Source organism: Drosophila albomicans, chromosome 3 (assembly GCF_009650485.2).
Source record: "Drosophila albomicans strain 15112-1751.03 chromosome 3, ASM965048v2, whole genome shotgun sequence".
Classification (NCBI taxonomy): Eukaryota; Metazoa; Arthropoda; class Insecta; order Diptera; family Drosophilidae; genus Drosophila; species Drosophila albomicans.
In genome coordinates, this window is record NC_047629.2 from 7116380 (window position 1) to 7140275 (window position 23896).

The window sequence follows — 23896 nt, forward strand, 5'->3', positions numbered from 1 at the left end:
GTGTAACGAAATAAATGACAACCGCATTTAATAGTTCAATATCTTGGATTTTTAATATAGATAAAGATATATTTATAAACAGAAGTTCAATTAAGCAACTAAATTAACTCATTTTATAGGCCCAAGAAACATCAAACCAGAGTGTCCAACTAGAGAAAAACGACTTTTGAATTTTGCAATGTTTTTCATTAAATTTATTAATATGATAACTTCAAATGCAATGACGTTGATTAGAATGTTCCTATGTAATAATAAGTATACTGATTAATTACAGCTAATGACTTCAAAGGTCTAACAACAATGATTAAATTTAATAATAATTCACTTGATGTTTATGAATAATATTGCCCAAGGTTTTTCCTTTTTTTTCTTTGATAAATACAATTATTGATATCTGAAATTCAAGAATGTCGTTTCAAAAGTATCACAAAAAACAAAAAGAATATATGTATATAGTTCAGTACTTGAGAAAATCAAAATTTTTATAATGGAAAATGCACTTTGATGACTATGCGAATTCGTTGGAAAACTTTCAGTTGTGCTATATTTTTTTATACTTGTTTTTGTTTTTGATAGTTTCTCCTGCATTAAATTTAACATTATTGTGTGTGTTTGCTAGCATTTAAAAATATATGTATGTGGGCTTAACATTTCTCAGTCTAGTAAGATAGGGATAGAGACACAACGCTCCTTAAATATGCGTATATGTACTATACTATAAAGGGGATTTCCCATTTTGGTGTTGTCTCGTGCGTAATTTGACTAAGTTTTGGTCTAAACTCAAATGCAGCTAAATTGTTATATACAGATTATATTAGTATTTCGGTTAAGCCTGGGAAGACTCTACTATTAAGTTAACCAGCACCTTGGCTCAATTTACATAACTCGAAATTTCAGTTACATCACAAATCGACTTTCTCCCAAAAGGAACACAAGGAAAATCAGAAGAAAGGTTACAAAACTACATTTGACTGATATGAAAATTAGTTAAAAATATTAATATTGTTTAATCCTAGTTGGGAGTTAGTTCATTAAATGTTAATTAGGATTAAATTTTGTAATGCAATCGCCAACAAATTTAATAAGGCTTCTCAAAGTAAGCTCTTTCGCACTCTCCACACGCTCCTTGTGCAATGTACACTTCTTATGTGCTAAATATGGCACCCACAATCTAATTGTCCTCTCTGCCTTCTATGTTATTGTTTCTGTTCTCAAGTATTATATATTTTTACACTTTTCACTTGGACAGTCGACACACGCACATGACTCTGCACCACAACAACGATTACAAAGTACAAACACACATATAAATCTTGTGTATATACAAAGCATAAACATCGATACAGTTTTACAATTATGGTTACATTTGGAGCCCATCTCAATAGACCGTTGAATTGCGCGTCACACCCGACGCCGGCTGCGACTGCGGCCGCACATTTGGAGCTGCCGCTGCGCCAGCTGATGTGCCATTGCCGCCATAAAGAAAACTCGATTGCCTTATCACAGACACTGTGGCGGCTGCGACGCCAGCCTGTGGTGGAGGCGCGGGGGCTCGATGCTTTTTGAGGGGCGCATAGGCTGGTTTCAGTACCGTTGGCGGTTTAGCATTGTTGTTGAATGCAGCTGAACTGTTGTTGTTGTTGCTGTTATTGTTATTGTTGTTAGGCATCAAAACAGCGTCTGGATATCAAGCGTTTTGGATATAGAAAGCCAGGTACAGCAAGAGAGAGAGAGAGAAAGGAAAAGTATATATATAGATACACGTATTTACATGCAAAGAGACAAATGACATTCTCATTTCAAAGCGACGCCTGTTGGATAGGCAATGGACAATTCACAAGCGAACGCACGCACACACACACAAACGTAAACGAAACGAAAATATAAGAGGATCGTACAGCGCCATCTGTTGGTTAGGCAATGGATAAGTTACAAGCAAAATTAACTCACACAAATGATACGAAGAAAAATAGAATAATATAAGAATATAAGAATAAGAGAATCACTTGTGGAGGCGTTTGGAGGCGTGTATATGGTTGTGAAGGACAAGACAAATCATGTAAAATGTATTTAAAATTCAATTTTATTTTGGCTTTTTATTGTTCATAAAATTAACTTCAAATAAAACAATAATGTGCTTGTGCTAAACCTAAATATTCATCGATATAACATATACACATATACATATAGTATATTCCAATATATGTATGTGTAAAAAGGTTAAATATCAAAGACCGTAGATTTATGTTTGTTTTGTATATATGCAGTATATGTATATGTATGTGTAAGAGTATATGTAGTAAATATAATGAAGCCGATCGTAGACAATACATAAGAAATAAAAGCATGCGCTACAGATATATAATAGTTATATAGTACAGATATAATGCATTGGGACTTGAACATAATGCAAATTGTAGTATAAACATTTATAAGAGGCATTTTATATCTATTAAAACATATGTCTAGATCATAATACATAAAAATATGCGTGTGTGCTTAGTGAATAATATCGCGTTTTCTTTGTTAACACATACAAAGGTTAAAATACATAGGTTTTTGTGGTATATATTTTAAATATAATAAGAAAGAAAATTGAAAATGGGCGTTTTAACAAATTGTTGTGGAATAAAGCTATCAACTTTGCATTATTAAAGATACATAACATTATCATACATTTTCGCGATCAATAAAACAATAATAATTAATAATAAAAATTGTAACGTTAAATGTAATAACATCGTTTTTGTTTGTAAGTATGTGTATATGTATATGTATGTACATGTGGAGAGTGTCTAATACAATTAAAAATTACATCGTTGTATAAAGTTTCATCCTTTTTGCAAATCTGACAAAATGCTACATTGTTTGTTTCACTTAAAAATAATAATAAATTATTTGTATTATATAACAGCATTCCATGTGTGTGTATACAACAATAAAAAATAGAAATAAAAATAATAATCGTAATCGTAATCGTAGTAATTCTAAACATAATCATAATCATAGTATGTAATAATCAACACGGCGCGCTTTACACCCACACACCCAAACCACGCACACCTATGCATATATGCGCACACATACTTATGCCAATACATACACACACACTTATGCATTTATCCATTACATACCATTGGTGGCCTTAAGCGTGCGACTAGGATAGATTTTTTGTATATTTAGAAACGGCGGCGGCTTCGGGAATTCGGTGACATTATGAAATCTCTTGCCAAACTTAGCCTCCAAATCGATGACCAGTCGACCAACTGATGCTCCCGTTCCCATTCCCATTCCCGCTCCCATTCCCGTTGCCAGGCCACCGCTGCTGCCAAAGTTGTGCGTCGCATTGGCCATGTGCGTGGGCGGCGTTGATGGCGCATTCGCCCTTATCGAGGAGTGACGCTGGGGCGGAACGGGGGCCTGCTGCTGTTGCTGGGATCCAGCCTGCAAAACAATGGAACATAATTCATAGGTCAGTTCTGTGCCAGTTTCTCCATTTCAGCTTAGTTCAAATGCCAAGTTACGTTGCGTTTCTGATTGAGCATCAGCATTCTGTTGTTAGCCTTGGCCCGTCTTTTGTTTCGTATTTGTGAGTTATGCACTATTGCTCAATCTGATCTGAGGTTTCACATAGCAACCAAAACACTGTTAACTCAACTATCTCCTTTGCACACTTAATGCAACAATAATCAAACTAAAGTGGACAAAGCGTCGCGACGTCAACGTTGCGTCTTGATGCTGTTTTGGTCACGTATTGTTGGAAAATCCATAAAGGTAGTAAAAAGCAAAACGAATGTGCGCAACCCAAAAATTGAGAATGAGAGTGACAGCAGAGAGCGAAAAGCAAAAAGCGAGTGCGCAGCGCCAAAGGAGTCAAAACGAGAGAGAGACGGAGCGAATGAGTGGGCGAGCATATGTTTGGTTTTTGAAGAGCTGCAAAGCTCAGCTGACAACACTGTGAGAAAAGCTCAAGCTGGTTCTTATTATTGCTTATATTATAGATAAATGAAATATGTAAATCGTTTACAAAAATATTTGAATTAAAAAATTTGTATAGCGAAATAGAAAAAAACAACAATAAAATTAGGACAACCTTTCACCTTCTATAGGTAGAGGATAAACAAAATTAAATTTGTATGACAAATTTAATTAAAATTATAGATTATATACGAAAGAAGCAAAATTAACTCAAAATGAATTCTCAGTACCCAACACTAATTTTTGCTCAACAAAAAACGTTCCTAAATTATATAAAAAGCCAAATTAATACCATTCAGAAATAAAATGTATATCGTAAAAAAATCGCAGAGAAAAATAAGCTTAAATTATTCAAAATAACAGCATTAAATTCTAAGCTAGCAAAACTTCTAGAATTTCTTGCAGTGCATTTAGAGTTGGCCTCAAAATTTGCTCTGAGATTACTGCTGCTGCTGCTGCTGCTGTTACCTTTGGCATTTGCGCCAACTTGTTGTCTACTTACATTGCTTGACTGTCGCTGCGGGGGCGGTGGCGGCGGGCAGCTGCGATGGGGAGGCAAGGCTGGTGGATTAATGGGTCCCCCGTTCAATATGATGGGATTCACCTTCTCTCGCATTGTCGCAGCCTTCGGACTAGCCGTGACGTTAGGCGGCGTTGGTGGCGTCGAGGTGCCACCGACTCGGAACTGATCGCGCAGTGTGGCAACGCTGCTGCTGCTGCTCGAATTAGACGGCGGCTGCAGAGGCGGCGGAGATGGCGCTGGCGTTGTGTTAATGGCCGCACTTTGAACCAGCGTCGCATTGACGGCACTGATTGGCGCTGCAATGCTGCTCAAATTGCTGTTCGAGATGCTGCGCGCTGGCGTCGGAGGTGGCGGTGGCTTCGTCGAGGGACGTGCTGCAATTACAAAGAGAGGAATTAGAAATATGTGAACATAGACCGAAGTATACTCACTCTTTGGCGGGTTGGGGGCAGAGCGTATGCTGCCAGTGATGCTGTTGGTGCTGCCACCGATGCCATCGCTGGATTGCAACAGCAACGTCTGCTGCAGTGGAGCGCGCATTGTGCCAAAATGTTGTTGCGTTGGAAACACGGGACCATTGACGGCGCCCACAGCTGGCGGGGATCTGAACAACACACACACAAAACAGATACAGAAAATTAGGGCAAATCAGAAATCGAAAGAGAAGAGAGAGTCGCATTGAGATATGGAAGCGGTGGTGCAGCAGGATTAAAGCGAGCGTTACCAGGTTAGCAGCTGAAGCAGCAGTGCAATTTATGGAGCCTTGGAGCTTATAATAGTTAGTCGTAGCGTATCGGAGATGAGATTTGTGTATGTGTTTGTGCTATACCTGGGTGACTTCATGCTGTGATGTCGCGCAACCACTGGACGCTGATGCCCATTGGCTAGCGCCAATTGCTGCAGACCCGGCGGCTTTGGCGCAAAATTTGGCTTGCCAAATCCAATTGCGGGCTTCTGATGTGCTGGATTTGGGGGCGTGTGGGTGGGTGCAGGTGGGGGCGGAGGCGTGGGCAAGACATTAACAACACCACCACCACCACCACCACTGCCAACAGCACCACCACTGCCACCACCACCACTAACCGCACCAGGACTACCACCGAACAGTGTTGATTTGTTTGGCGCCAAGTTGCGCAGTGTTCCCGTTGATGTTGTTGCTCGACTTGTTGCTGTTGCTGATGCGGATGCGGATGCTGTTGTTGTTGCGCTTGTTGTTGTCGTTCTTGTAATTGAACTATTTACAAAACTATTGCCTAACGAGATACTGTGGATGGATGGGGGATTTAACCAAATTGCCCGGCAAAGAAACCAAAAACAAAATCAAAATGCAAAAACATTACAAAAATTTACAAATTCCTTGTCAAAATATCCAAAATTCAAAAATAGAAGTGATTAGAAAATAAATGATACCCATAAAAACAACAAATGTCACATGATTAATTCCCAATCAAATACCTGTTTAATGCTAAATTTCAAAAGGGAACAAGACTAAGAGTGAGCGAGAGAAACTCACCTAAGATTTGCCGCTTTGCTCTTCACACTGCCGCTGCCGCTGCTGCTGCTCTCCGAGAGCGTGGGCGATGAGGCTTTCGGCTTGACATTGCCATTGCCATTGGATGTGGGCGGCGCCGGTGTGCGAGGTATGTTCATGCGGTCCAATATGGATTCGCTGGAGTTCTGCTGAGAATAAGCAAGAAATATATATAAATTAATCCAATCCATATATATGTTTAAACAATATAATCAATTGGAACGCAATTTGTGACTAATTAATTGATAATCAAGCTAAGCGAACTCATCGAATGACTCTAATTTATCGTTTATCGAGCTTACTTGCTGCTCTTTCCCGCAACTAGTTCAATTACAATCCTAACTTATCGTTTATCGAGTTAATTTGGTATCCTTTCCAGCAACTAGTTCATTTGAGCTGCACTGATCGTTCAATCAGTTCTATTGGAGTCTTTCACGTGGAAATAACGTTTGCATATTTAACTTATATACTGCAATTTTATTAATTTATTATGAATTATACAATTTAAGAAGACAGATTGTAAATAAAAGGAGAGAACAAAAATATAAATGTATTTCCCTAATTCTTTGCTTTGCCTAGACTCTCTTGGACTGTTGTGACTTATTTATAAATTAGTCAAAATAGTTCTTAGAGTGGGTCCCACATCTTTCTTTTGCTTACCTTTGGCGGCTGCGGTGGTGGTCCGCGATTTGTTCTCAAATTTGCCTCGGTTGCATTGATATGTGTGCTGTTGTTGCTTGCTGATGACTGTGATGGTTGTTGTTGTTGTTGCTTCTGGCGCTTCAATGTTAAATGCTTTGTGAGCTCTGTGTTGAAGTCCATGGGTCCATTGCTCATGCTCGCTGAGGCGGCGGCGGTGGGGGGGCTGTTGCTTCGCGTTTCATTCGTTGTGGGCTTCGTTACTGATGTTGTTGTTGTTGCTGCTAATATTTATGATCGTTTTAGTTGTTGTTGTTGTTGTTGGTGCGTGATGCGTGGGCGTGCGTCCAAATATCCAAAGCGGAAATCAATTGAGCAACAAAACACACTCAATGTTAATTTGCATACACCACAAATATACTGACACACACACACATACACACACACATCAAGAGATGTGTAACTGTATGCGTTTTGAACTCACCTCGCACTCCGTTCACGGGCTTCAGCTTTGGCATTTGCGAGAGACCTTCAAATAAACCGCCCAATTTTGGCGCCCCGTTGCCAATAGTGCTGTTGTTGTTGTTGCTGCTGGTGTTGTTGTTGTTGTTCAGCGTGCGCTTCGACGCCGACATCGCAGCCGAGGAGCCACCCTCACCATCACAGACACGTCCCGACAGCGCTGGACCACTTTTGTCCACAGTCGCCGTCTTGCGCAGCTTTGTTCCCTTTTGAATAGAGTTCAGCAGAGCGGAGCGTGCATCTCCGCCTCCTCCGCCGCCACCTAGCTTCAGGCCACCCATGGCCGGCGGCGGCGGTGGTCCTGGTGGTGGCGGTGGTCCCGGTGGTGGCGGTATGGCCATCTGCAAAGAAGCAAGTAAGCCATTAGAATTTATGAATATCGATAAATAATAATAGGGCAACAGTATGAACAAAAACAACTATCGATAACTTGTAAGGATACTTTTGGGTTTGCGCGTCGAATCAAACGCATCTTCAAGCTCAACTTTCCGTGTGTGCCACGTCGTGGCTGAGACTCAAGACTGAATACTGAAGACTGACGACTGAGGCGAGTTCGAGAGATCGAGACGCGCTCAAGTCGAAGTCGACAGCAGCAGTAACTGTCGCCACCCACACGTTTAATAACAAAGTTTCTATACTTATTATTATTTACGTCTATTCGTGTGTCTCTTGTCTTGGCTTGTCTAAGCGTTCGCTTGTTTTATTTATTCATTTTGTTGTATTTTCATTTCGAGATTGACGCGTCGGATAAAACAAAACAAAATCCAAAGCGCAAACAGCGCGTAAAATGAATGCCAGACCCAAAAAACCCCGCACCGTACAGTTTGACAGCCATTGGGCGCATAGCTCCCACAGAATCCACATAAAGCCCACACGTGCCAGCATCATGCCAGAATCTATATATCAAACGTATGTTTGCCAGCTGTTTGCATATTTAAATACAAATATGCAGATCACTTTTTTTATCTCACTCCAATTTATTTGTTTTCATTTTTAGCTAACAAAAAAGAAAGAAATCGAAAAGTAAATCTACTTATTGTACCATATATCTACTTTATGTATAAATATTTTTCATTTCGATTTAGTAGATTCGCAGTGAACTAATGTTTTTGATGATCTTATGCGGTATTTAGTGATCTAATTGTTTTAATTGAGTTGCTTTCAAAACTATTTTTATTAGCTTTGTTGATCACTTCACATTCTATCCTCAGTAAAGAAAATTCATTTATGTCGTAGGTTTTCAACACCTAAAAATGGTATCCTACACTCATTCCGCATTGCAAAACCCTTTACTTTAAAACAAATAATAATAATTCAGTTGAATGAATAAGGAAACAATTTATAGATGTTCGAGCTCGACTTCCATACACTGTATATAGCGCATGATAATAACTTCATGGAAAGGGTGATATGAATAATGCAAATGAACATTCATTGTACAATCTACATGGCTAAAGTGGGTAATCAATGAAAGGCATTAAAACCGTGAAACGATTCATAGCAGAGATAAGGTTTAGACTTTTATTCGCATCGCAGCTCATATAGAAAGATTGAGAAATTATTTTAAACGCAATTCTACAATTAGACTCGCTACATGATCTTTAGAGTGTAGTTAAAGAGTTTCTAACAAGGTGCACCATAATGGTTGTGAGCAAAACAATTATAATTTTTTGCTTTTTAAGTATGTGGTGCATAAATGCTGAGGTAAGAATATAAGTTTTGCTTATCTATTAGAGATCACTACAAGATTGACAATGTTTTACAGGCAGAGGGTCTGGAAATATGGGAGGACACAGCAGAAAATCTACTGAGAAGGTAAGTGAAGAGAGCAAATTTATCTAAAGTATAAAACTAGATTATTTTACAGTTTGAAGAATAAGCTAGAAGAACTCAAGGACTACGCGTATACTGAAGATTCACAACTCTCCAAGACAAGTATATTTGCTTTTATTTACTAATGGATTACAAAATGATGTGATGATGATCTACATGTGTTTTCAGACACAGGTGGAAGTTATCCGTCATCCTGTCTATCGTCCTTTTTCAACACAAGTGGAGTGCACAAAATACAAGTGCCGGGAATTGATCCATTCAAAGTCTACTGTGACAATTGCATTGCCGGCTTTGGCTGGCTGGTCATACAAAGGCGGCTGAATGGCAGCTTGAATTTCTTTCGAAATTGGGCGGAGTACAAGCAGGGATTTGGTGATCTCAACGGCGAGTTCTTCATTGGCCTGGAGAAACTGCGCGCGATAACGGCGATGGAACCCTTTGAGCTTTACATTGCTCTCGAGGACTTTGATGGTGCGAAGCGTTATGCGAAATTTGATGAATTTGCCATTGGCAGCGAACAGGATGACTATGCACTCAACATGCTGGGTGACTATTCGGGAACAGCGGGAGATTCATTGCGAAGTCATCGCAAGATGAAGTTCTCTACCTACGATCGGGATAATGATCGGGAGTTTCATCGCAACTGTGCATTTCTCCATGTCGGCGCCTGGTGGTATAACAGTTGTGTCGATAGGTGAGCATTATTTCCACAATTTATATTTTGTGTGATAATGATACATTGATCCATCGTCAGCAATCTCAATGGTCAATATATCAAGGGCGGCAAATACGAGGAGAAGCTCTTCGCTCGGGGCATGTGTTGGAGAGCTTGGCGTGGTCACAACTATGGATACAGATTCACTCAAATGATGATCCGACCCAAGTGCCGTAATTTTCCTACTGTCCCTCATGGCAATACGACAGCATCAAAAGAATGTGAATCATTTTAATACTCGCCATTATTAATTTTCATTCATTGTAGCATTTGGTCGGCGAGAATTCGAGAGTACTATGTATCTCTATTAATATGCAAAATGTGTTTTATTTATATTCGAAAAAGTTTGTCTTGCGATTTAAAAAAATTAGCTAAAACCTTTTGCGCATTTCCTGAACAAATAAATATTTCTATAGTATATAAATAGACTTATTTTTTCATGCACTTCCACATTTAATTATCACGCTATTAAATACTTGACCTACGCTTTTACATGCTACTGATAAGATTATAATATTATACAATCGCCACAAACTAAGGTTACGTCTGGAAATAAACTGCGAGGTATCTATTAGTCATCTTCATCATTATCGGTTGCAACACTTTATTTTAAATTTTCAACGCAAATTAATGTCTGCGGTTTTGAGTTTTCAGCATACCCTTTTGGCAAATAGTAAAGGGTATGCTTGCAAGCTAAGCACTTTGATTAAAACATGTTGCCACTTGTGTTTAGTCTATATTGTGAGATCAGCTTAAATGCAGTGCCATATTGAAATATGTATAATCTGGTTACTCTATTGCATCTGTAATGGATTGCCAGTCCTGGCAGCAGATGGAAAATCATGGCAAAATATTATAGTCCAAGCGGAAGCACTAATATCCAGGTGACTTTATGAATATATCATAGCCACATTTAAAATCAACTTGTTTTTATTCACCAGCTTAGAGCGAGAATTGAATCAATTTAAAGCGATGAAGTCGCTTTCCGTGCCCAAAGGTATAAAGTTACTTTAAAAGCCCAAAATGCAAATTAATCATTTCATCTCTAGGCTATCCGCCATCGTGCTTGGCGGCCATGATCAATACAAACACCATACAAACTATACAAGTGCCAGGGTTGCCACCCTTTGCGGTCGCTTGTGAGACGCGCACAGCAGGCGCAGGCTGGACAACCATACAACGACGACAAGACGGTAGCGAAAACTTTTATCGCAGCTGGGACGAGTATCGAAAGGGTTTTGGAAATCTGCACGGAGAATTCTTTATCGGATTGGAGAATTTACATGCTATGACCTCGGCAGAGCCAAATGAGCTGTATATATATCTACAGGACTTTGATGGCGAATCCCATTATGCCAAATACGATCACTTCATCGTGGGCAATGAGTCCGATGCATTTTCACTGCTCTCATTGGGAAAATACTCTGGCGATGCTGGAGATTCTTTAAGATATCATGAGGGAATGCCATTTTCCACTTTCGATAATGATCACACCAGGGGTCAATGTCCATTATCGAATGTGGGTGCTTGGTGGTACAAGGAGTGCGAGCATAGGTGAGTATATAACAAACTTTATGACACTTTTAGGAAATTCGTTTTAGAGGAACTTTAACTTGATCAACTTTTTGGAAGGTGTAATAAATCTGCGATAATATTCTAAAATTAACTCGTTATTACTATGTGCACTTGTTAACTTTTTTAACTCGACACAGCATATCAACTAATATTTAACTAAATGCTTTCACAATTCATGATGATATTATTGATCTAGTTTGCAATAATCTTGTATTACTTTTATTTGCAGTAACTTAAATGGTCAGTATATCGAGGGCGGCAGATATGAAGTGAAGCTATCGGGTCGCGGCATTTGCTGGAAGAGCTGGAGGGGCTACGATTATGGCTACAAGCTAACACAAATGATGATAAGGCCAAGGTGTCGAGCAGCTTCATCGACTAAGCCCTAAGGCTGAAAGTCACAGCACACAGCTCATTATTATGCAGTTTTTCTTTATTAATTGTATAAAACAAAAAAACGTTCGATTTGGCGTTGCGTTGAGTCATTCACAATAAGAATTTTAATCGAAAGATTTTGATCGGTTTGAAGCTTTCCAGTTGTTTATTTCTTTCGTTATCTACACTTTTATTTACGTTTTGATTATATATGGCGCTCTTGTTAATTTTTGTTGTTTTCGTTGTCGCTGTCGTTGGCCGACGTTTGCTTTTGTTTTATTAATTATGCCTTTCCACTCCGCACATTTACAACACAAACAAAAAGCACAAAAGTCGTAAAACCCGCTAAATTGTGCGTTGCGCTCAGTTCGCGAGTCGAAAAGCAACTGAAGAACACTCGACGCGACGGTCGCGCATGCGATGCCAATGCAAAGAGCGCAAGCCCCATAGCGGGGGAGACACAGACCCAGTGAGAGAGCATAAGAGAAAAACAGAGAGAATGCCCGTTAAGTGAGCACTATAAGCTTTGAGGGGGGCCAGCGAATGAACGTGTGAGAGAGCGCTTCAAGCAATTCATAAAATTAGCTGTTAAGGTCGACGCGGACGCAACTAGAATCAGAATAAAGCGACAAAATTGCCAACCAACTACGTTGCTGTGACGTCAGTCATTCTCTTTGTTGTTGTTGCTGTTGTTCTCAAATGCAGAAATGACAAGTACCACGACAAAGCGAAGAAGAAAGACCAGCCGAGTCGGAGCAGCCGCAACCGCATTTCAGCACCTGTCTGTCACTCACACTCACACAAGTAAGGCACTGATGATCGGCGGTCAGTGCAAAAAGCATTTAACTGTAACTATGGGCTACTGTGCGTGTGCCTGTGAGAGTTGGTATTAGTGTATGCGTTTGTTTGTGAAACGTGCGAAATATTTGCAGTCTTGCTTCAGACTTGAGTCATTAACAGTGGCACAGTGGGACGAATATGATTGCCTGCCTGGAAGTGTGTGCCCACAGTGCTGCGCCGAGTAAACTGGAAACTCCTTAACTGCAATAATGCCCGTTGGTCGTGAGTGGTTGCATGTGATTCATGATTCATGCTATAGCTTGATTCAGACGGAACGACGCGGCACTTAATTGTACAGCTGCTGCGAAGCTCTTGCTCTTTATTGACAGTGATCAGACTACTCAGCTTAACTCACAGGCAACTCATTCATTTCGATACTTCTCAAATGACAACAGTGAATGGCGTTTAGTCATCCGAACAGCATTTGCATAATGGCATGAACATATCATGTATTTACATATATCTAATAAATAAAACAGTATATAGAATAGGTGCAATATAATAATATAATAATATATATAATATATAATAATATAATATAATAATAACATAATATTTATACTGATATCATATGATATAATTGATCATCCGCAATTGTCAATACAAAGTTTACGTTATCATCCATATCGTGATTTCGCTTTCCTGCTCTCGTGTGAATTGCGGCTGGCGTTGCCACACTTTACATGCCTCGATGTTGGGGGCGTTTTGTGGTTTGTCGTCGGGAACTTACGCAATGTTTGTAATGTATTGTTTTACAGAGTTACCACAACCCCACCACCACCACAGCACACCACAGCACAGCACACCGCGAGGCCTAGTCGTGCATTATAAATAGGAGTGTTAACATTTAACACACACTATTTGGCTTGGATATTAATTTTTGACAGCGAAATCAATTTGCACGCGCTACTAGCCGCACTTCCGGAGAGGATCCATCAAAAATGAACCTAAAAAACAAGCCCTACGAAACAAAGTAAATCGAATGAACCCCCTAAAAACCGATGCGTGCTGTAATGATTTGTCAAATTGAATTTGATTTTATGGCCATACACGCCCAGTACAACCGACAACAGAACAACAACTGTGCACACCCTGGTGTATTTGGGGCAATTAAGTTGATGACAGTTTAGGGCAATCGAAACGCTTCTGAATGGGAGAGAGTTGTGGTCCGTGGTGAAACACACCTCGAACACATTAATTGAATGAATAGCAAGTGTAGACTCCGGATAAAACAGCAATAAACTTATCCACAATTCCTTCGCTGACCGCATTTACGCAAAGTCCTATTACCTTGAGTCAGCCCATAAACAATGAATTAAAGAACTCTAAATAATGATATCAGCGAGTGCTTGCCGAATTGACTGGGATTGAAATTCCAATATCCCGTTCCTGTCATTGAACTTGTATTATCAGAAAACACTTATCAATCAAATCATATCTCCTATAAGACGTTCATAAGTTTTGGCTTAGCCCCAAGTTGTCTGAAAAGTTTGTTTCCAACACGAAAATTGTGGTCGTCATTTCATTGTAATATTTCGCGATGTCTGTTTTGGTTTTTTTTTTCATTTTGCTTGCGCGCTACCAAACGATAAGTTTATCGTCTTCCAGATAAGATAGAGTTACTATACAAATTCCTTCTGCCTAATACTTTAAATTTCCAGCGAAGTGTTTGGCATGAATCATTGGCCAGCAAAGAAAAACCCTGAACAGTGGTTTCCTTCTCTGTTATTATAATCAACATACATATATGATGAATGTAAGCAAACAGGATGCCACTCTCATAAACATTCTTAAGATTATCAGAGCAAATAAAATAAGTCATTAGTGTTAAGCAAATAAATAGGAAAAACCACAATTTATGCTTACATATAGCCATGATTACAAATCAACTTTAAGTTATATTTTACTCATGTCGTGGCAGTAAAACACTCGCTCTGAATCATTTCCTACAACATTAAGAGACCAATCTTAAACCCAATTGTCAAAGATTGAAATTTGCATCTCGAAGTTCTGTTTCTCCAAGTTTTGTGCTGTAATTCCACATATCTTTCTTTCTATTCGAAACTGGCTTTCAAATACAGATTAAATAATAAAGTCATAAAATCTGAGGGGAAAAAACCTTAACAACCGACTTTCGCTTTCAGTTTCAATTTCTTTTGTCGAGTTTCGGGTTTGTCGTGCTCTCAACTAGATTATCAGTCTTGGCCGTAAGCCATCATCGAATAGTGTTGGCAGCTCCAGTGGCAACACAAACAGTTGGCAGTTGCAATTAATTAGCATTTCAATGTCTTTGCAGCGTGCGCTGTGGGCCAACAATTGTAAAAGCCGAGTATCGTGATATTTTAATTGAAATTCCAAATGCTTGGCAAAAAGATAAAATTATGTGACCGCAGTGCAAAGCATTGTCTGAGATGGAAATACGAAAATGTGATGTTTGCACTTAAATGTGCTGCTCACAAAACTGTTATAACATCAGGGCAATGTCTATATACATACATATGTACTTGCATATATAGTTATAAGTACATATATACGTATTTGCCCAGAGTTCGACGTTCAAATGCCCAACACGTACGCAAATCAACGAATTTTGTTTACAATAAGTAAGCACATACTATCTGAGATCATGTTGGTAAATTTGTATAATTTTAAAAGAAACAAATAAAGAGAAATAACAGATGAATTGATGAGCAAGCATTTAATTCTCTTAGAATTATTCACAGTGACTCATATAAGCACAACTCGACATCTGTAGAAAGCCTACACATTTCACATATAGAACTAGTTTCAGTAGCAAAACCTCACTAAATTCAGGAATCTTAATTAATATTAATTTGCTACGGCGACAACTAACAGTTTACATTTCAAAGGAAATTACAAGTGCGATTTTTATTTTTTTCTATTGAGTCTTTAATATAACTAATTCAAATGTCCTCAATTTTTTTTATATCTGTATCTTAAAAATGTCACTTAAGAAGTATACAATATCAGTAATAATTAAATAACAGCTTATCAAAGCCAAAAACATATATATATATATAAATATATATCTAGTGTTAGTCGTGCTGTGATCTTCTAAGTTCCCTGCATTTAGGCCCCCCATCGCTACTCGCTATGATCAAGCGTATTCGCTTACAGCAACAACAGAAACAACAACAACAACAGTCATAGCGATGAAGTGGGTCTCATTGTGGGGTTTATTAAAATGCGGTTTTCAGCGCCGTCGCATAATACTTAAATAACTAATGCAAAATATTGCAGCGCTAAGAGGCGTTCAATGACAACAGCGGTGTTAAGTTAACTTCGGGTTTACATGCGATAGACACACATATGCAAGTGTGTATGTAATTATGGAGGCACATACAAGTACGTATGACATGTATCACAATAACAATAATGATGTAAACAATCAACGATGACTCACTTCTCGCAATTTGCATTGAGGAAGCGAAAGGCGCAAAAATGTTTGTTTTCCAAACGCTTGAAGGGTATCGACTAAGTCAATATTACCCAAAAGGTGTAGAGTTTTTAAATGGGTGTAAAAGGGTTAAGTTTAATAAGAAAGCAACTGTTAACGAAACAGTAATGAGTAACATGAAGTCAGACAGTGTGCCAGCATTTTTATTTAAAGTTCGCTGCATTTTTGTAGTCTTTGTTCAGTTGTGAACATTTTTCATAAACCTTGGCTTTTGGGTAATTTCAAAGTTAGCATTTAACAATTCTGGGCAGGTCGTTTGCCATAAGGAAGTGCATTTTATGCTGCATGAATCACATTTCCATACACAGTCCCCCGTAAGCATGTATAACAACAGCAACGTGTGTGACAGCATTGAATCGCTTTTTATTTCGCATTTTACAACACTTGACAAATGGCCGCATACAAGGTTGAGATGTGAGTGCAATGCAACTGCCAATTGTGTGACAAGTGTACGTAGGCTTGCTTTCGCTCTCTCGTTCTCGCTCTCTTTTCCACAGCCATAAAGTTTACGAGAGCGAGAGAGAGGTATTTTCTAACAATAGGCGCGTTGACAGTCCTTGCATAGATTGTTGCATGACTGCTAAGGGTTGTCACCTCACACCGCGGACTAGGACACACTCGATGACATTGAACCCGTGTATGTGACGGCAGCAATTGCACTAGACAACAAAGCAAGTATGAAATGTCAATAATAATCACATTCAAAACAAAATTTAGTACTGAGTAAAATCCCAGTGTGAGCATATTTATTTTGTTGCCTTTTCCACTTAATTAACCGGCATGTAAGGTAAGTAGATCAGTAAATCATATAGTTTGCTTGCATTTTTTTAAAATTCTGCAATATTTCCTATAATAACTATACAACAAATAAATAAAGTTAATAATTATCTGAAACTCGAATATTTCAAAAATAATTATTTCCATCAACAAAATAAAGTAAGTTATCCTCATTCAATATATACTATTCGAATAAAAACAAGTAAGACAGTGTGATCGATGTCAGATGGTATATTTGGTATATTGATTTGGTTCTACATTTAAGATTATATATAGTCTATATAGTCCAAAATATATCAGATTGTTAGCCAATGCAACTGAAACCCCTAGTAAGTAGGCGTATTTGCCCATGTAAAAGTATTTCTTTAATAGCTTCGACAATTTTTATCTATAGTTATTATAGACTATAGTTATTATTGCATATACAACTCGCGACTCTAGCTTTAAAATTTCACTTGTTATTCGACAGACAGACGGACATGGCTAGATCGTTTCGGTTGTTGACGGTGATCAAGAATATACATATACATATATAGTACTTTATGGGGTCGGAGATACCTCCTTCTACATACATTTCCTGCCGGCACAAAGTTAAATTACCCTTCTACTCTATGGGTAGCGGGTACACTGCATTCCAAATAATATTGTATATGTATATTTGAAGAACTAGAAATCCGCGAGCTTTGATTTTCACGATATATATATAAGCATATTTGCAGGCTTTTTTGTTATCACATTTCACTTGCAACTTTTGAAATTATTTAATTTCATTGTTTCTTTTGAAGTTTTTCCACTTTTTTCTGTCTATTTGTTTAGTTGGTGTGTTAGTTTAGTTCAATGCTCTCCCGGGTACTCAACTCAACTCAAACAAACAGAAAGTACTTTTGTGGGCGATTTCGCGCCTAACCCAACTAAAAACCAACCCCTATACATACATATGTATATGTAAAAAGCAATTGCAATTTGTCTGTGACGAGAGCGCATTGCACTTTTTGTAGGTCAGTGCTGGGCAATTCTTTTTGTTGTTGCTGTCACTGCTGCTGCTGCTTTCGTCATGTGTCGCGTGCAACGTCTTTCTTAATATGATTAAAACGGCAGAAAGTACAAACTGATAACAAAGCAACAAAATCAAAGCACATCAGTTTGTTACACGGCCGGTTCTCATTTCAAACATTTTGCAGTCTATCCTTATATTAAAAAATATACTAAATTCGCAACCGGGTGTTTTTTATGCCTTATCCAAAAAAAGTCCCAACTGATACTGTTAGCCGGGATTTGGCATGTGTATGGAAATGAATAGCTATACTGTCCAGTTGGAGATAAGATATCGATAAAAGCAACCTATGGTTCAATATCAATAGTGATCGAGTTATCTACAACAACAATGAAAAGTCAAGTGTTTGGTCATCGATAAGTTTCAAAGGACTTGTCCTATCGTTATCATCTGCATTCGAAAATGGAAAAGCCGAGCAGTATTCTTAAAAGAGACAAACTTTTTTTTTATGTCTGAGCAAGTAACTTGGCAAGAACAACAAAAGCAAACTCTGAAAAACGGGTTAATTTAGAAACAAACTTACCTTGAAGCGGTTTGACAGCTGATTTTTTGTTGTTGTTGATGTTGTTGTTGTTGTAGCAGCAACTCAATCTGTTGTTGTTGATGCCAGGCGAAAGCCTTCACTTGCACTTTGTGTTTGGATTTGCGTCACTCGCGGTCTTAAATTTCTATCAATGGGAAACAAAGAAGCTCTAAATGAAACAATTGCGGCGCCATCTACAAACAAACCACAACGTTGCCGAAATTTTATGATATGAGTGGGCGGAATACTTAGACGACAGTCCAGCGTTTTCTGTTTTTTTTTTATTTTGAAAAATATTCTCAAATATTGAGAATATTTTTTTAGTGTAAAAATGTGCAAAAATTAAATTTTCTGGTAAAAAAGTTGCCGAAAAACGTAGAAACTGAAATTGACTAACTAAACACAATCACACGGGCGGACACACACATGCAAAAACACATACACATACACGAGCGACTTGCGACAGTGATATTTATGCTTTCTCTGCCCGATGCATTAACAATTAAACGCCCATTGTGTTTGATGGTAATAAGATATGAGATGCATTTTTTTACTTTTTTATTCAATTATTAAGCACATCACTTGCATTTAGTTTGATTTTTTGCATTTGTTTTCGCTGACTTTTTATTAAAAGTGCATGGATTGATAATGGAGAAAACACAACCATGTCATACTAAATGTGGTGGTAGCACGATACATTCCGATAACATTATATCTACAATAACATATTTTGCATTAACCATAGTTAAACAAATCGGTGTATGGAATACCTCTATTACATTCTCGATAGCTTGGCGATTATAAAATGAGTACTTTTTAAATAATAAACAGTGCGACCAGTCTACGTTTATTTTATTTGTGTACTAATTAGTATATTTTTCACCTAAAAGACTATTTTATGAATTTTAGGTTTCGGTCCCACTGGAAGTAACATAGACGCCAAACTCAAATTTGTCATTTATTTTGTGTATCAAATTTAAAAAACACTCAATTGTAGAAATGGAGCAGTACAAATTAATTAATGCGCAATTAATTCATCAAGTGCAAACTCAGCGATTACTTATTCATCAATTACAAGAAGCAGAGATTTTACTTAAAAGGAAATTGATGGAAGCGCATGAAGAACGTTTAGCTGAGGCTCAATATAATGAAAATAAGTTAAAAATGGCAATAAAGAATTTGTATGAATCTCTCAGTGTGAATGCTGTTGATAATATACATTTTTCAATTAATCGATCTCAAAAGTCGCAATCGCTGTCACAGCCACAATCACCAGAAAATGGTCGAAGCACAAAATCCAGCAGACTTTGCTCGGAATTTCGACGCTCCAGCATATTATTGGAAAGAAGCGCCCCAAAATCACCACGCCGAAGTCGTCCGTCAAGTAAAACATTAATTGAGGCAACGAGTCCCTGCGTTACGGTAAGCAGCATAGTAAACTACGATCTTTAGAATTTTATTTAAATTTCAAAATTTATTTTAGAGCCCAGTCGATGTAGTCAGAACAAAAACTCCAGAGCCGCGGAGAGTGGCCGAAATTCTGTCACCAATTACACCAATAGAGGATAGACCAGAAGTAGAAGAAGAAGAACAGCCTGATTTGGCACCACCCGTGATTGAGACAGGGCTCATATCGATTATCGAAGAAAACGAATATGAAGATACTACATTATCCTCAACTAGTGAGACTGATGAGAGCGAACATATAGTTGTGAACGACACCTTGGAGGAATCCTCATTGCCATTGCGCGATGTGACCAACACTGCAGCTCGCAAACCACTCGGAAGTCCGTCGAGCAGCAATCAAAATGTCGAAAGTACAAAGCACGCATCAGGTGCCATTCCAAAGAATAAATTAACTATTTGCGATAATTCGGAAACAAGCATAGAGCTTGTCCGGCTCGAAGGTAACCAAAAGTCACCAACAAATCTGACAGTGAGATCGGTGCATTTCGATTCTCAGACGCCGCGTCGCAGTGAATTGAGTTTCAGCACTTTCAAGCCTCATGTATCTAGGAATGGTGGCTGCAGCACACCAGTTCTGGAGCAACAAAAAGCTTGTGGCAGTGTCGCTCCTGCTCCAAAATCGAAACCCAAAAAAAAACAGAAAGAGCAGAATAGCGGTGAGTTGCAGTCGAGCTGCGAGCTCACTGTCAGTGGGCGTCCTAGTCGATCTTGTCGGCCCAAATCACTGAAGGAACCAAACCTTATGTCTAAAATGCGCAATGAAAATGCGTCTACGAAGTTTAAATAAATGTTTTTTTAATATATATGTTTTGTAAGTCCTTTCATTCGTATTGTAATTTTTCATAAAATATAAGTTATGTATTAGGCTAAGAAATTCTTTTAATAAATGCATGTTTTGTCAAAGTGCTAGAAGCTATCAAATTTGTCAATTCAATTTTAATTATTTAAGAAAAAACGTAAGAATAATGTACAGTATTGCGTATTTTATTCGTATAATGTTGTGGAGCAAGACGATTTGATTAATGAACATTTATGAAACATACATATGTATACAAAAAGTCCGTATATAAATTACAGAGAAAGAGCCAAAGCAGATGCGCAATGCGCATGCAAATTGTTTTTTTTTTTTTTTTACAGAAAAAGCGGCGACGCATTCAATATGTAATTGCACTTAGAATACAATGCGTTGCACAATAGTATTGGCTTTAGGTATTAGTTAGACCACCTCGAACTTGCCAAGGCAACAGTTCAAATGATCAACGGCATGATCGGTCGGTCCACCGCTGGACAAAGATGGCGGCGACTGCTCGGTATTCTCTTTGATTTCGCTAATGATGTCCTGTATCTTGTGCAATATTTGTTGCGAGTTCTCGCCATCCTTCTCTTGCTCCGCTTGATGCAATAACTGTTGATGTTGCTCCGCTGCGTTGCCATTATCTGCCACTGATTGTTGTTGTTGCTCTGCGGATAACGTTGTAGCCAATCCTAAGCTGCCCACCAGTTTGTTTAGCACATCAATCTTTTCACGCAGCTGTTCACGTTCTGCTTTGAGCAGACGCATCTGTGCTGCCTTCTCATACTCACGCTGCTTTAGCATGCGACGCTGTGTCTGATACAGGGCGATGTATTCCCCAATAGTTTCCGTTTCACTCTGCAGTTGCAGCACTAGATGCTCCAAGCTATGCTTTTCCTCGGTAAGATCAGCGACTTGACTGATCAGCGTTGTAAAGCGTGACTGCAGCTTTTCCACAGCCTCAGCGGTGGGCAGCGATGGTGTCTTGCCGCTGGAGCAATGCTCAGAATGGGCATGATCATCATTATGAGCATGGTGCTCATCATGGGCATGATGATGGTGATGATCATGCGTGTGATCGTGATCGTGGTTGTGATTGTGCTGATGATCTCCGTGCTCGTGCGCATGCGCATTGTGATCGTGCTCATGATGATGGTGATGATCATGTTCCTGTGCCTCCACAGCACCTTCTGTAATTTCAGTCGCCTCCTTTGGCTCGTCACTGTGATAAGCCTTGGCCTGCAAGTGATAAGATATTAATCGATTTTGCTTAAAAATACTGCTTCCACTCACTTCATAGTGCTGTAATCGATCGAGCTGTTGCTGCAACATCAACTGTGTGCGCTGCAGTTCGACATTCTCATGCGAGAGTCGTATCATTTCCTCGTCCTTAAACTTGAAACGCTCCTCGTTCGTCTGCAGCTTTTGCTCCATACTGGTATAATTGGTACGCATCTCGCGATTCGCAAACTGCTCGGCATCCAGCTTATTAACCAGCTCGACTTTGTCGTTGGTCAATTGGACAAAACGCTGCTCCAGCTCGTCCAGTTGCTGTTTCATTTCGACATTTTGGCTTAGAGCCCGTGAGGCAGCCACTTTGTCAGACTCCATGGTTGCCATCAGCTTGACCTGATCCGGTTGTTCTGTTTGCAGTCGATGCAATTCCTGCTGCAGTTCACTGAATGCCTCGTCCTTTAACTGCAGCTGATCATCCTGTGACTTAATCTTCAACAGGAATTCATGGCGTTCAAACTCAAAATCACTAATGCGATCCTGCAGCTCTTTCAACTCTGCACTGGGCACAGCCTGTATATTAATTGTATTGTGTTGAATCTGTATGATCGCCCAGAACTTCTAACTTACCTCTGGCGTTGGTTCCTTGAGTGTCTGCTCCTGCTGGGTAGCTGCCTCCTTGTACTGTGCCTGTAGTGCCAAATTTTTTTGTATTTCCCGCTCCAAACCGCCAACATGATCCACCAGCTGACGCTCACGTTCCTTCAGCTGACTGCACTCCTCGCCTAACTCAGAGTTACGTTCATTTAAATTTGCGACGTAGTTTTGATATTGTATGGCCGCCTGATCCTTGTCCTGTGTCAACTGTGTTACCATCTGCTGCAGATCGCGAATCTGTTGCTCATACATATACTGCGTTTGCGTGAGGGATTCAATACGATTGTCGGCATTGACATTGGATTCATCCGAAAGTTGACGTAGACGCAATTGTGCCATTTCCAGCTCATTGCATTTGCCGGCATGCTGTTGCTGCAGTTCATCGTAACGTGTGTTCAGCTGTTGCACTTGGGCCTCCAGTTCACTCAGATGGGTCTGCTGATCGGCAGTTTGAGCGCATGTCTTCTGCAAATTGTGTTGCAGCTCGGCAAATTGTTGACGCTGTTGCTCCGCACTTTGCTGTTGCTCCTGATAGCGCTGCTGCAGCTGTTCCAGGCGTTGAGTCGCTTGGCTATGTTCAGTGCGCAGTTCCTCCAGCTCCAGTTCACGCTCGCGACATACATGTCGGCTCTTGGTTAATTCGGTGCTGAGTTGCGCCTTCTCAGCGATCAGCACTTGAATAGTCTGCAAATTGGTATCGTTCTGGCCATTGTGTGGCCAAATGGGCTGGGTTAACGACTCCACGGGATTCAACAGTGGCTGTGTAAAATATGCAGCGGCAACTGTAGCTGTTGCAGTTGTCGCCTGCTCAATTGGAGGAGGCGACTGCGTTGGGACGCCACCGTTGCTTAAGCTCAACTCACAATCAGAGCGTTCCGATAAATTGCTGGCAATGCTTACAGTGGATGAGTTGGTATTGGTGCCAGCTGTTTCGTCAACGTTGTTGTTGTTGCGCTGCTGGTATTCCTTGAGCTGTGCAATAATAAATCAATATTAAACTTGATGTTTCGTTCATGTCCACGTCACGATGTTGTTGTTTGATTTACACATTTACCTTTTTACGAGCTGCAGCCAATTTCTGTGCTTTGGCATCTTGCGTGTCGTCTGGCATGGCCAATGAGTCAGCTGTTAGGACCGGACTTCGTGTTGTTAATTTGCTTGCAAAACTTATTGCAACGTTAGTTTTAAAACGAAAAACATGAATCCTATGTAAAACAGTAGCAATGTGACCGTAACTTAAATTTTAAAATATATTACTTCCCCTTCAAAATATATACCACAAAAATATACTTATGAGTAAGTAATAGTATGGTAACACTGTAAATGGAAAGCTATTTTACGTAAAAATGACCACACTCAAATTTCACCGTTATCTATTGCAAT

General features: G+C 39.3%; 6 protein-coding genes across 16 annotated transcripts; 4 read left to right on the forward strand and 2 right to left on the reverse strand.

The window, feature by feature from the left end:
- Positions 1-215: 215 nt before the first annotated feature.
- On the reverse strand, positions 216-19002 carry LOC117571532 (WAS/WASL-interacting protein family member 1). Of its 11 annotated transcripts, none has more exons than XM_034253716.2 (10): positions 18918-19002; positions 18364-18508; positions 7156-7534; positions 6693-6955; positions 6015-6181; positions 5331-5765; positions 4933-5105; positions 4481-4875; positions 3135-3444; positions 223-1680 (listed from the first exon to the last, which is right to left on the reverse strand). In XM_034253716.2, exons 3-10 carry the CDS (start codon positions 7532-7534, stop codon positions 1379-1381), a joined length of 2424 nt encoding a protein of 807 aa, XP_034109607.1. In that variant the 5' UTR covers positions 18364-18508; positions 18918-19002; the 3' UTR covers positions 223-1378. The 11 variants fall into 11 exon arrangements, 10 of the variants coding, with proteins under 10 accessions (XP_034109613.1, XP_034109607.1, XP_034109606.1 ...); XM_034253715.2 differs by having other exon boundaries at positions 18812-18986; XR_007955018.1 differs by lacking the exon at positions 18918-19002 and having other exon boundaries at positions 1536-1680; positions 4481-4520; positions 4583-4875; positions 18364-18633.
- Positions 8785-9225, forward strand: LOC117571537 (uncharacterized). Its single transcript, XM_052005505.1, has 3 exons — positions 8785-8897; positions 8959-9008; positions 9061-9225. Exons 1-3 carry the CDS (start codon positions 8835-8837, stop codon positions 9149-9151), a joined length of 204 nt encoding a protein of 67 aa, XP_051861465.1. The 5' UTR covers positions 8785-8834; the 3' UTR covers positions 9152-9225.
- On the forward strand, positions 9167-10158 carry LOC127565697 (fibrinogen C domain-containing protein 1; the record flags this gene model as incomplete). The annotated part of the gene is made up of 2 exons (XM_052005550.1): positions 9167-9720; positions 9781-10158. Coding segments are annotated over 2 exons (750 nt in total), but the record flags the coding sequence as incomplete, so codon positions are not given.
- Positions 10488-11705, forward strand: LOC117571538 (ficolin-2-like). Its single transcript, XM_034253729.2, has 4 exons — positions 10488-10625; positions 10683-10738; positions 10791-11295; positions 11546-11705. The coding sequence occupies exons 1-4, from the start codon at positions 10498-10500 to the stop codon at positions 11703-11705; spliced, it is 849 nt and encodes a 282-aa protein (XP_034109620.1). The 5' UTR covers positions 10488-10497.
- A 268-nt stretch (positions 19003-19270) lies between the features above and the next one.
- Positions 19271-20742, forward strand: LOC117571536 (shugoshin). Its single transcript, XM_034253725.2, has 2 exons — positions 19271-19785; positions 19847-20742. The coding sequence occupies exons 1-2, from the start codon at positions 19363-19365 to the stop codon at positions 20615-20617; spliced, it is 1194 nt and encodes a 397-aa protein (XP_034109616.1). The 5' UTR covers positions 19271-19362; the 3' UTR covers positions 20618-20742.
- A 56-nt stretch (positions 20743-20798) lies between these two features.
- LOC117571533 (golgin subfamily A member 2) lies at positions 20799-23752 on the reverse strand. The gene is made up of 4 exons (XM_034253723.2): positions 23568-23752; positions 22487-23485; positions 21917-22429; positions 20799-21862 (listed from the first exon to the last, which is right to left on the reverse strand). The coding sequence occupies exons 1-4, from the start codon at positions 23622-23624 to the stop codon at positions 21047-21049; spliced, it is 2385 nt and encodes a 794-aa protein (XP_034109614.1). The 5' UTR covers positions 23625-23752; the 3' UTR covers positions 20799-21046.
- Between the last annotated feature and the right edge of the window lie 144 nt (positions 23753-23896).